Source organism: Lutra lutra, chromosome 4 (assembly GCF_902655055.1).
Source record: "Lutra lutra chromosome 4, mLutLut1.2, whole genome shotgun sequence".
Taxonomy (NCBI): Eukaryota; Metazoa; Chordata; class Mammalia; order Carnivora; family Mustelidae; genus Lutra; species Lutra lutra.
In genome coordinates this window covers 20,889,822-20,903,670 of record NC_062281.1, presented here as the reverse complement: position 1 = coordinate 20,903,670, position 13,849 = coordinate 20,889,822, and the positions used below count along the sequence as shown (strand labels likewise).

At 36.3% G+C, this 13,849-nt stretch overlaps 1 protein-coding gene and 1 long non-coding RNA gene across 2 annotated transcripts in view; one reads left to right on the top strand and one right to left on the bottom strand.

Moving 5' to 3' along the window:
• LOC125097009 (uncharacterized) overlaps window positions 1-8,361 on the bottom strand; it is a 38,012-nt gene extending 29,651 nt beyond the window's left edge. The window contains exon 1 of the long non-coding RNA XR_007126456.1: window positions 8,250-8,361. This is a non-coding gene — a long non-coding RNA (uncharacterized LOC125097009). The remainder of the gene's footprint in view (window positions 1-8,249) is intronic.
• Window positions 8,362-8,713: 352 nt separating this feature from the next.
• The window catches only part of COLEC10 (collectin subfamily member 10), a 38,379-nt gene continuing 33,243 nt past the window's right edge, over window positions 8,714-13,849 (top strand). The window contains exon 1 of the mRNA XM_047728394.1: window positions 8,714-8,974. Coding sequence (XP_047584350.1) covers window positions 8,827-8,974 — 148 coding nt within the window. The 5' untranslated portion in view covers window positions 8,714-8,826. The remainder of the gene's footprint in view (window positions 8,975-13,849) is intronic.

The following is a 13,849-nucleotide window of genomic DNA, read 5'->3' as shown; positions in this document are numbered from 1 at the left end:
CATGCCATCCCATTCCATTTTAACTGCACTCTTGTTTAAACACTGTTTAGAAACATTAAGAAGAAAACATACATTCTTAGGTGCTGAGAATAAGAGAAACTTGGGTCAATAAACACAAGCATTATTATTATTGTTGTTTTCATTACTATGACTGTTCAACAATGACTTTCCCAGTGGTCATGGGACTCTGTCACTCTTTTCCTTTCATCTTTATGAAATCCCTTTCACTTATAAGGTTCTATTTGTAGAATCCCTAAATCCCATGTCAACCTTCATCTTATGGTTCCATGCATTAATTGCCACCAGTTATATGTTTAAACTTCCTTGTCTTTTGGCTTCCATGACATTTTGCTCCCTCTCTGATTTATTTGTTAGCTTCTCCTCCTTCGGGTCCCTGAATATAGACTCTGACATTTATACTCCTGAACTTTACTCACTCAACATTCTACTTTCATCTATAATCTTCATACCTTGTAACTTTAAACCTGAAATCTCAAATTCTAGATTATCTCTTAGCATCAAGACCTGCATTCCAAACTGCCTGCCTACTATCTCCATCCTGTTATTTTCCTGACCCTTAAACTCACCCAGCTTCATTACTGTCTTCTCGAAACTAGTTCTTTTCTTAACCAAAGTTTCTTAGTGGCAATAGTGTTTTTCCAGTCACCCAGATTGTAGCTGAAAAGAGATTTTTAAGATCACATTTCTTAGTAAATCCTAGCTAAAAGTAGAGCAGTCCTTTCCAGTTTATGAAAATATTCTTCTTTGAATATCCACCTCGTTACAAGCTCCTCATATTTATCAGTCAGGAAAAAAGGGAACTATAATGTTTAAGGAGAAGAAAATATAACTACAATATATGAGATACTGTTTAAAAATTTCTCCTTTTATGTTGCTCTCAACATTCAGTGAGTTACCAAGCCATATACATTAGTCTTCTTCAATGTTCAAAAGGAATAGGCATGTAGATTGAGCTCTATGGGGTGCCTGGATAGCTCAGTCAGTTAAGTGTCTGACTCGATTTCTGCTCAAGTTATGATCTCAGGATCCTGAGATTGAGCCCCACTTAGCACAGAATCTGCTTGAGATTCCCTCTTCCTCTCCCCCCACTCATATGATCTCTCTCTCCCTCTCAAATAAATAAATAAAAATCTTTAAAGATGTTCTTTACAGTGTTACTTATATTAATAATATTATAAACGTTAACTTTCCAACAGTAGAGCATTGGTTGGATAAGTAGTACTTTACATACAAAATATGTGATGAATAATCTATAGCAATTTGAATCTTGGTATAATGGTCTATTCATTCATATAGAAATATATTTATATGCATTTGTAAAAGTTTTTATTTAGATCCCAGTTATTTAACATACCATGTAATATTAGTTTCAGGTATACAATAGAGTGATTTAACACTTTCATACATCACCTGGAGCTCATCACAAGTGTACCCCTTAATTCCCATCACCTATTTAACCTATCTCCCCTTCTTTGCTACACCCCTTTTCTTCTCAGTTTGTTCTCCATAGTTAAGAATCTATTTCTTGGTTTGCCTCTCTCTCTTTTTCCCCCCTATGCTCATTTATTTTGTTTCTTAAATTCCACATATAAGTGAAATCATATGGTATTTGTATTTCTCTGATTTATTTCACATAGCATTATATCCTCTAAATCCATTTATGTGTTGTAAATGGCAAGAGCTCATCCTTTTTCATGGCTAGGAAAATTTATATATATAATATATATGTATAAGTATTATATATACATATATATTATATATTATTTTGATGTAATCTCAATAGTTTATTTTTGCTTCTATTCCCCTTGCCTCAGGAGCTATATCTAGAAAAATGTTGCTACAGCTGATGTCAGAGAAATTACTGTCTGTGTTCTTTTCTGGGATTTTTTCACATCTTCTTTATCCATTCATCAATCAGTGGACATTTGGGCCGCTTTCATAATTTGGGTATTGTAAATCCTGCTGCAATAAACATAGAGAGGCATATATTTTTTTGAATTAGTGTTTTCAGATTCTTTGGGTAAATACCCAGTAGTGGAATTACTGGATCATAGAGTAATTCTATTTTAAATTTTTTGAGGAATGTCCATGCTATTTTCCTTTTTTTAAAAATTTTTTAAATTTCTTTTCAGCATAACAGAATTCATTGTTTTTGCATCACACCCAGTGCTCCATGCAATACGTGCCCTCCTTAATACCCACCACCTGGTACCCCCAACCTCCCACCCCCCACCCTTTCAAAACCCTCAGATTGTTTTTCAGAGTCCATAGTCTCTCATGGTTCACCTCCCCTTCCAATTTCCTTCAACTCCCATGTGGTTGTACCATTTTACATTCCCATGAACAGTGCACAAATGTTCCTTTTTCTCTACATCCTTACCAAAACTTGTTTTTTGTGTTTTTGTTTTTAGCCATTCTGACCAGGTATGAAGTGATATCCCATTATGATTTTAATTTGCTTTTTCCTGATGATGAGGAATGTTGAGTATCTTTTCATGTGTCTATTGGCCATCCAAATTTCTTCTTTGGAGAAATGTTCATGTCTGTTCATGTCCTCTGCCCATTTTTAGACTGGATTATTTGTTTTGGTTTAGTTTGTTTTTTTTTTTTTTTTTTTTTTTTTTTTTAGTTTAGCTTAGTTTTGTTTTTGTTTTTGTGTTCATTTGTACTAGTTCTTTATATATTTTGGATACTAACCCTCTGTAGGGGGTTAGTGGTAGAGAGCTTGACTGGATACTAAACCTTTATTAGATATGTCATTTGCAAATATCTTCTATTTATTAGGTTGTCTTTTAGTTTTGGTGATTGTTTCCTTTGTTGAGCAGAAGCTTCTTATTTTAATGTAGTCCCAATAGTTTATTTTTGCTTTTATTTCCCTTGCCTCAGGAACTATATCTAGAAAAATGTTGTTATGGCCTATGTCAGAGAAATTACTTCCTGTGTTCTCTTCTAGGATTTTTATGGCTTCAAGTCTCACATTCAGGTCCTCAATCCATTTTGAGTTTATTTTTGTGTATAGTGTAAGAAAGTTGTCCAGTTTCAATCTTTTGCATGTAGCTGTCCAGTGTTCCCAACATCATTTATTGAAGAGATTGTATTTTTCTCATTGCATATTCTTGCCTCCTTTGTCAAAGATTAATTGACCATATAACTATGGATTTCTTTCTGGGCTCTCATCCTGTTCCATTGATCTAAGAGATTAAAAGGGGTGCCTGGGTGGCTCAGTTGGTGAAACATCTGCCTTCAGCTCTGGTCATGGTCTTAGGGTCCTGAGACTGAGCACCAAGTTGGTCTCCCTGCTTAGTGGGGCATCTGCTTCTCCTTCTCCTTCTTCCCCTCCTTCACATTTGTGCATGCTCTCTCTTTCTCTCTCTCTCTCTCTCTCCCTCACTCTCTCTCTCAAATAAATAAATGAAATCTTAAAAAAAAAAAAAAGAGCAAGCTTTATCTACATGTTGCCTGCAAGAAACGTAATTCCAACACATACAGATTCAAAGTGAAGGGATGGAAATGAATTGATCATACAAATAGAAGTGAAGAGAAGGTTGAGGTAGCAATACTTTGTCAGACAAAATAGACTTTAAGATGAAAACTGTAACAAGAGACAAAGAAGGACACACCATAATCACAAAAGGAACAATCCAACAAAAAGATAATAACAAATTTATGCATCCAACATGGGAGCACCCAAATAAATAAAGCACCTAATAACAATTATAAACTGATAGCAATGCAATAATAGTAGGGGACTATAACTCTCTATTTATATCAATGGATAGATCATCCAAACAGAAAATCAACAAGGAAACAGTGGCTTTGAATGACACATTGGACCAGGTGGAACTAAAAGATATATTCAGAATACTCCATCCTAAAATAGTACAATTCACATTCTTTTCAAGTGTACATGGGAATGTTCTTCAGAATAGATCACATATTAGGATACAAGATAAGTCTCAACAAGAATCATACCAAACATATTTTCCATCCACAATGGTACGAAATGAGTATTCAACCTCAAGGAAAAAATCTGGAAAGAACACAAATACATGGAGGTTAAGTAACATACTCCTAATCAATGGATGGGTCAACCAAGAAATGAGAGAGGAAATCCAAAAATACACACACACGCACACAAATGAAAATAAAAACACAATGTTTCAAAATCTCTGGGATGCAGCAAAAGCTGTTCTAAGAGGGAGAATTATAGCAATACAGACCTACCTCAAGAAGCAAGAAAAATCTCAAAAAAACCAACTAGACTTGCACTTAAAGAAGCTAGAAAAAGAAGAATAAAAAACAGGAAAGAAGGAAATAACAGGTTTAGAGCAGAAATAAATAACAGAACCTAACAACTAAAAATTTAAAAAGCTTAAAAAAAAAATAGAACAGATCAATAAAACCAAGAACTGGTACTTTGAAAAGATGAACAAATTGATAAATCTTTACCTGGACTCATCAAAGAAGAAAAAGAGAGAGAGAGAGAGAACTCAAAATCAGACGTGAAAGAGGAAGCATAACAATGGACACCACAGAAATACAGATTATAAGAGAATATTATGAAATATTGCATGTCAACAAATTGGACAACCTAGATGAAATGGATAAATTCCTAAAAATATATAAGCTCCCAAACCGAATCAGGAATAAAAAATTTGAACAAACTGATTACCAGCAATACAATTGAACCAGTTCTCAAAAAACTCCCACCAAATTCCAGAACTATATGACTTCATAAGTAAATTCTACTAAAACCCTGCTTTCCATTACTCTGTCCTCCAGGTTGCTGAGTCACTCTTCATCTTCCTCTAGTCTGTTATTTATTCCATTTAGTGTATTTTAAATTTCAGTTATTGTGTTCTTCATTTCTGTTGGTTCTTTTTCATGTTTTCTATCTGTTTGTTAAGGGTCTCACTAAGGCCCTCCACATTTTTCTCAAGTCCAGTGAGTGTCTGATGACCATTACTTTGAGTTCTTTATGAAGCATATTACTTACCTCCACTTCATTTAGGTCTCTTGCTGTGATTTTGTCCTGTTCTTCATTTGGATATATTCTTGTCTCATTATGTTTAACTCTGTGTCTATTTCTATGTGTTAAGAAAATCAGTTACATCTCTGCTTTTGAAAGCAGTGGCCTTATGAGGCCACTTCCTACCTTCCTACCCTTTTCAATATAGCCTCTTCTCTACACTTAGCTGGAGAATCTGTTCTGCTAGTCTTTGGGTCATTTTCTGGGTTATTTTCATTGATGTTTCTAGGTGTATCTGTGGGATAAATGAGTTTAAGGTCCTCCTATTCTGCTATCTTCCCTGGAAGTCTCTATACTTTGTTAAACTCAAAGAGAGAGAGAGAGAGAGAGAGAGAGAGGGAGAGACAGAGAAAGGTTAGAAAGAACAGGCATAGCATATCCCAAGGAAAAATACTAAGGACTATTATTTGCTTCAAATTGTCACCAGTGGATTTCTACATATAAATATAATGAATGTATTTCACTATGTGCCAGGGAATGCTTGAAAAGAAATGAAAGAAAAAAATATATTTAGAATAATCTAAATAACTTAAAAAATACCTATTTTAAAAGAATCTTAATTCAGAAAGTACATTAATTATCAAGTCTAAACTCACTTTATATGTCTTATGGCAATTGAAATTGAGTGATTTGCTCTGTATCATTTATCTGCTTATCATAGATGTAGAATTTGAGTTTCTCACACCATTCTGTGAATTCCCACTATTTTCCTATCACTGTTAATATGGCATAGGCAACCATTTTGATGTTTTAAGAATGTGTGAAAATTAATGCATCTTCAAAGCTTGAGCCTACTCACCTGTATGGAATACAAGTAGCATTTTATAATAGGAACTTTGGGAAAGAATTTACATTTGAATTTTTTTGGGGCGTCCCGTTCTCAATTGGTGACTTTTAATCAGGGTTCTCCAAGGAAACAGACCATCAAGATATATCTATATTGATATCTGTATGTATCAATATCTATATCAAGAGAGAAAGATTTAGTAAAAGAAATTGACTGACATGATTATGGAGGCCGAGAAGTCCCACAATCTGCCACTCGCATGGTGGAGGCCCTAAAAAGCTGGTGGCAAAGTCCTGAGAATCAGGGAAATAATGGTGTTAAGTTCAGTTCAAGTCCAAAGGCCCAAGAACCAGGGAGATGATGCCACAAACTCCCCAGTTATTAGTGCAGGAAAAGGACAATCTCAGCTCCACCAATGAGGCAAAGGAGGAATTCTTTCCTCTATATTTTCACTCTGATAAGGCTCTCAATGATTTAGGTGGGGCCCACCAAGATTGAGAAGGAAAATCTGCTTTACACAGTCTATAGATTCAAAAGCTAATCTCATCTGGAAACACTCTCATAAGCATGCCCAAAAATAATGTTTGGCCAAACATTTGGGCATCCCATAATCTAGTCAAGTTAACACATAAAATTAATGTTCACAGTGATGTTAAACAAATTGCTTAATTTTTCTGAGCCTCAAGTTATTTGTCTGCAAAATGGGAGAGGTACTATCTATTCTAAGGGTTATATAAAGGCTTAAACAAGATACACTTAAGGGATCAATGCAATTTAGCACATGACTATTCAATTAATGCCAGTTCCTTTTGCTTCCTCTCCCTGAATTGCTAATAAAAAGATCCAGTTACATCACCCTATAAGCCTGTTATGGATTGAATCATATCTTCCCAGACCAAAAAAAAAAAAAGCCTCTTAACTCTCACTACCTCATAATGTAACTGTATTTAGAGGTAAGTTGTTAAGAGGTTTTCTTTCTTTCTTTTTTTTAAATACAGTTTGGTTATTTATTTATTTTTTAAATTTTTATTGTGTTATGTTAGTCATCATACAATACATCATTAGTTTTTGATGTAGTGTTCCAAGATTCACTGTTTACATAATTAAAATTAGATCATTAGTGGAGGGGTGCTAATCCATTATGAATGGTATGCTTATAGAAAGGGAAACATTTTTATGCAGACAGACAGACAGACAGACAGATACACACAGAGAGAATGCTGCGTGAAGATTAGAGCTGTGCTGTCATAAGCCAAGCAAATACCAGGAAAGGGGCTTAGAACAGATCCTTTCCCGGTGTCTTTAGAATAAGCATGGCTTTGCACCTTGATATTAGACTTCCAGCCTCCAGAACCGTGACACAATAAATGTTTGTTATTTAGGCCATCCCATTGGGGGTATTTTGTTACAGCAGCCCTAGGAAACGCATACACCTGTATTTCTTAGATTGGCCATTACTTGTAATGACATCTCATAGAAATAATTCTTCATTAGCCCTTATGAGGATATATAAGGTCTTTCTTTTCCAATTTCAAGGAGAGTAGGTCTGAAACCTCTTCTGGCCTCTCAGTTAACATGCTTCTCAAGAGTAAAGAAGGTATTTGAGCCCTGCATCGGGCTCTCTGCTCAGCAGGGGGCCTGCTCCCCCCCCCCACCCCACCTCAGCCTGCCTTTCTGCCTACTTGTGGTCTCTGTCAAAAAAAAAAAAATCTTAAAAAAAAAAGAGTAAAGAAGGTAAGGTAACTCCCTATTATATCTGATTTTTAAAAAAGATTGTATTTATTTATCTGAGAGACAGCATGAGAGATCATGAGTGGGGGAGGGTGGAGGGGTAGAGGGAGAAGCAGACTCCCCACTGAGCAGGGAGCCTGATGTGGGACTCAGTCCCAGGATTCTGGGATCATGACCTGAGCCAAAGGCAATCATTTAACTGCCTAGGCTATTCATACAGACCATGGGTTGATAGAATAGATAGGTGGATGGTTGGATGAATGGATGGATGGATGGAGAGAGAGATGATAGATGATAGACAGGTAGGTAAATAGAAGATAAAGGAAGAATAATCTGTATTTCTATCTCTGTATATATGTCTGTATCTGTATCTCTATTATCTATATCTATCCTATTTTTAAGAAACAGTAATAGCATAAGCTTCTCTGCTCCATTTTGTCAAAAACTTGCTACAAACATCATTTTAATAAAATTTCCATGTCGTACTCTCTCATATGTCTGTATTTACTATGATTTGCCAACCATAATGTGTTGTTAGGCAATTAATGCCCCTTCTTCTTTTTGCCGTATTTTTTCAAACAAAACTTTGTCCACATTTCAGGATATTTTCTTAAAATAGTGTACCAGAAAGACAATTACTAGACCAAGGTTATAAACATTTTTAATATTCTTGATACTTACTGCCAAATTGCTTTGCAGTAAAGCTGGTGTTCTTTCCTTTGGGGCTTAATCCCAAGACAATCCTTTGTAAAGAGAGAAGGAAATAAGGTAACATAGAGCAGTGGGAGTGCTAGCATTCAGCTGCCACAAACAGTTAATGATTATTTCCTTACAAAAAATCTCAAAGCCCTGCATAGTGTACCCATAACAGGCAGGTAATTTAAGCAATCTCTGGATTTATCTTTCTGGAACCCAACATAAAAATGCAATGTGGGATATGAAATTGTCGGCTCCTGTACTGAACAGAAGTCATCTCTATCCCCTCCATTCTCTGGGTTGTTTCTCCTTGAGTGTTTAGCTCAGAGATAATTTTCAGTAAACTGTTGTCACTTGAAAATAAACAGTCTGGACAATGTATGGTCCATTTGGAATACTGAGGAAATAAACAACTTAAGATATGCTTCCTTCTTGTCTTTGCAGCCCTTTCTGGAATGTGTACTCCAGATACTTTACTTTCTTCCCTAAAGCAGAAGTTTTATTTAAAATAAAGCTACTTCTTTGGCACTTCTGGGTAATCCTTTTTTGAAGAACCACAGCAATGAACGGTTTTGGAGCCCTTCTTCGAAGAAACCAATCCATCCTTCTGGTGCTCTTTCTTTTGCAAATTCAGAGTCTGGGTCTGGACATGGATGGTCGTCCTACCACTGAAGTTTGTGCCACACACACAATTGCACCAGGACCCAAAGGTGAGAAAAGCAAAGCAAAATGTTCATATATAATAAGTGAACTCTCTTCCCTCCTCCCTCAATCTTACTGTAACTCTGAATGACTTTCTGTTCTCCCTAGTGTCCTCCTTCTTTCCTCCTATTTTGGAAAACCAATGGCCTATTATTTAAGTAAAAACCTTCCTTGATGTTAGGCTGGAGAATGTTGGCAGGGGGCGGACCTCACCCAGGGCACGGGAAAATTCCCTCTTCCATGCTGTTCCAGGGAGAAGGTACAAAGCCAAGACCTTAGTGTTTCAGGAATGCTTTTCTTAAGACGCTCTCTATTCTTCAGCTGTTTTTATTCCAATGCCTTTCTAAGCACAGATTTTGGTAAAATTACCAGGCAAAAACCTCAGTACAGAGAAAATTAAATCTTTCATATATTTCATCAATTAGTGGGCTTCCTACGAAGAAGAAAATTTTTGTCAAGGATTGCAGATAGTGTATAAATGAAATTTCTTTATTGAAAGTGGAGTCTTTGAGGCCAAGTGCCTTCAGCTGAAGGATGATAGACTATTGCGGATTTTTTTCAAGTAGAGCCAAGGTCTAAATGTGCTTTAAGCAACTGGTTGATAAAAGATGCTGTTTTCCTGGTTTCAGTTCTGACCCTTTGGTTCTGAGAGTGGTCACTGCAGTGCAAATTTGGTGCTCCCTTATTAGTAATTCATGCTATGTTTCTCCAGGCTATAGGATAGAAGAATTGCAGCTGCTTAAAATTTTAAGTAGAAAAAATGGGTCTTTCAGAAAAAAGTAGAAATACATCGCCCTATGCTTGTCAGTTATTTAAATGTGTATTGCTGAAAGTGCATTTTTCTTAATCAGTGAATTAATTTCCTCCAAAGATTGCAATCCAGGCTTTAACCTTTGATACCATAAAATAAATGCCAGGGAGGAACAATGAGACCTTGGGGCTTCCAAATAATTTCTTGGGTGAATAAATGAATAATGTGAGGGCAAATGTTCAGAAAAGAAAGTTTTGATTAGAAATAAAAGTATTTTTTTTAAAGATTTTATTTATTTATTTGTCAGAGAGAGCGAGCACAGGCAGAGAGAGTAGGAGGCAGAGGCAGAGGGAGAAGCAGGCTCCCTGCTGAGCAAGGAGCCCATGTGGGACTTGATCGCAGGACACTGAGATCATGACCTGAGCCGAAGGCAGCCGCCTAACCAACTGAGCCACTCAGGCGTCCCATACATCTACTTATGCTTTAGTTTCTTTATTTGAAAAGTGAGCTTCATTAGAGAACTGTTTTAAGAATAATATAAGCTAACAAATGTAAACTTTAAGCCATGTAGACATCATAAATAGATAATTAAATTCTATTTATCTTTCCTCCTTCTCCCTATTTACCTAAGTCTGCTGAGTAACAATTATGGGAGTAAGCAATGTTCCAATTATCAAAACTTCTTTGTTGAAAGCCATCTTTATTTTTCTCTCTATGCCTTAAATTTATTATTTTATGCTGTTTAGTAGAAAAATGTTCTTTCCCACCTGCATCGACTCTTGAAACAATTCGTGTAAAATTCTGACCTCTAGTGGTATTCCTTGAAAACAGCAGTGGCAAGAAATTTCAGCAAGAAATGTAAATTTTAGCAAGAAAAGAAATGTAAGAGCAGTAAGAAATATTTGAGTGATGATTCACTATTTCCAAAGCACTTTCAAGTACATTATCTTGTTTAATGTTCACAATTGCCCTATGTGGTAGCAATTACTTTAAACTTAAAAGATAAGGAAATAAACTCAACAAGGCCAAGTGGAACTCTCAAGGTCTCTCACATACTTATAGAACAGATATGCAACTTGAAATTTAGCCCCGGCCTTCCGGCTCTGGGTTCGGTACCATTCCATGACATCCACTGGTTTCTAGTAGAGTCAGGTTTGAAAATATAGTCCACTGACCTTTGTGTGACAAGAAATGGATGCGACAATTAAGAACACAAAAAGGTTCAGGCCGCCTCATAGCTCAACATTGTACTGGATACTAAAATGTGCTGAAGGTAATGAGATGCCTCCTCTCTGATAATCAACTCCATTATTTCATTAGTCTGTTTGGAAATTAAAGATATGTTGCCTTATTACTTATGTTGGCTTCCATTAGCCTTTTTGTTTAGGAGCTTTATTTTATTATTATTATTATTTTTTTTTTTTTCCCAATGACTTTTGTGTGTGGCCTAAAAGTTCCTTTGCAATCCATCTGGCTTCTCCCTACTTCTCCCACATCAAACTACTTTTCCACTCATAGTCTGAATCAGGCATCCTTGCTTTGTCTCTCACTCCTGGCCCAGAATCTTTGGACTTGATGCTCTTTCTGTCTGGCCTAAATTTTCCTTTGTTCCAAGTATTGTTCCTTCTCCTCATTTAGGTTTTAGCTCAAATGCCATTCGCACAGTAGGCCCTTCTGGATACCCGCTCACTCTCTGGGTCCTAGCAATTGGCACAACCTGAGTTATTTCTGGGAATCTTCTCAGCCTCCAACGCAAACAAGCCTTCTCATGACTACCCCCAACAGATGGCCAGATATGCCCAGGAATGTGTAGATCACGTTCATAGCCAAGTTGAGAGTCTCACTCCCGTAATGTTACTATCAGAGGTAACTTGGTTTAATCCCAGTTATTTTTGCATTTGTTAAAGCTGAAGCCCAGAGAGGTAAAATAACTTGTTCTGGATCACACAGTAATCAACTGGCAGCAGGACTAGAACTGGAACACCTATTTCCATCACTGGGCCAGTCATTGGTCCATTCTGCCATGTTATATCATCATCCTCACGTTCCATCTTTCTCATTAAGCATGAAATGATCCTTCCTTTAGTTTTTTAAATTAACATTAGAAAAGGAGTTCTGTGGGGTCAATGCATACACATTATACGGAATTATTTTAGCTCGGTCACCTTGATATAAATTAAGTTGTTAATTTCTTTCTGGCGGCTTTATCAGAGAGGTTAAGCAAGTAGGTATTTTCCTAAGAGCTTTATATTAACTATATTAATTCACTATATTCTTTCATTGAGAGTTTTAGTATGTATTTTATGCATAAAGACAGGTTGAGATTTTAAGTGGCTTGGCCAGGGTGTTCTGAACCATTTTTTCCTCTCCTTTTCCCTTTGGGTAGATACCAAGAAAGCATCTCAAGGTTAGATCAGAAAGGGGAAAGTAAAAGTCCAGTCAATCAAGGTATGGGCAAAGATGAGTCAGGATATATGATATGATAATGTTAAAGAAAAATTTAGCCTGTTTTATTTTAATAATCATGTATCCTTTACCAGACCACCCCTTCCCTCAACTCCCTTGCACAATAACTTGGCTAGCCAACCATCACCGCTAGGGCCATAGTAGTAGTTTCCCAACAGGTACTTGCATGTAGGCAAAGATCATGGACTTTGAATTTGAGCTCTGCCATTTACCTGTCTATGAGACCTTAAGCTTCAGTGTCTTCATTTTTGAAATAGGGATAATGTTGTTATCCATCTCAAATGCTTAATTTGAAAATTAAAACGTGTAGCATATAGCTTAGCTATATTTTCCCATTAGCTTCCATTTTCCATTACCATAAGCTCCCTCTCTGCCCACATCCCTCATGAAAGGCTCACAGACTGTAAAGTTGGTTCCCCAAATAGAAATCTACCAGGGAAATGTCACCACCTTCTACTCCTTGCTGCAATTTCCTGCCTACTGTGGTCCCACTGCAAAATCAACTCTCATTGTCCGTAGTTCACAAACCTGAGATCACCCTTTCTCTTCACTCGTGTTTCCTTCTTCTCCAAGTGAGTCTGGTGTTCTTGATCAATGGCATAGGAATGACAGTGGTGTAAATACCCTAGGAATGTAATAGGACTAAATGAGTTAAAACCCACAAAACCAAACCTCAGTGTTTTTTTTGTTTTATTATTATTATTATTATTATTTGTTTTGTTTTGTTTTCAGTAAGAAAAGGTGGAATGATAAGTGTGACTACCTCATAGGGTCTTGGTGAGGAGAAATGAGTTGAGCCACACAAAGCACTTAGTACTGTCCCTGACATATTGCCAAGGACCCTTGAAATATTCGAAAACCATGGATTAACAAAACTCAAGAGAAAATGAGAATGGTTTTCCTGCCTTCTAGTCTTTTCGTCTTCCATAGGGAATATTTTCCTGTGCCCCATGCAGGCAGTTTTTTTGGCCTTGGGTCATCGACCATATGTGTAGGCCTGATATAACTTAAATCTCTCACTCTTTATTTGTGTTTATGAAATTCTAGTTCTGTTAGAAACGATGTTTTTTGGCCTTTTTTGCCTCTTTTCTAGATATTCCAATCCATAAGCAGTCTGTCTGGTTTTTGAACTACATATTTGATCTGTAATATTCTATAACTTTATAAAAATCTTTAAATTATATTCTAGAGCATTCTCCGCTCTTCTATAAATTATAAATATCTGCTGTGAAAATCTGACGCTCAGAGATTCAACTGAAGTAGCATCTAAAGAATTTAATTGTTTTCAAATTATTTATTGTGATTGTTCTTGACTTGAAAACTCTAGGACCATTATCTCACATCTCTTATAGCCACTTGAGAATACTTGTATCTGTTAAGCAAATTATATGAGTATGAGTCTTTAGAATTTATGAAGGGTTTATCAATTATTTTTCTTTAGTTCCACTGATTGATAAAATAATTGATAAAACATACTACAGGAATCATTATCCCTATTTAAGGAGGGGGATAAACAGACAAACAAGCAAGCAAACAAATAAGTCAAGGAACTAAAGCATACTTCTCTTGCCCATGACCCTTCTGAAGGTCATTTATCTGACATCAGCCAGGGATGAATGTACGTGCAAGACACTACAGTATGGAGTGCAGTCAAAAATAGTTTACA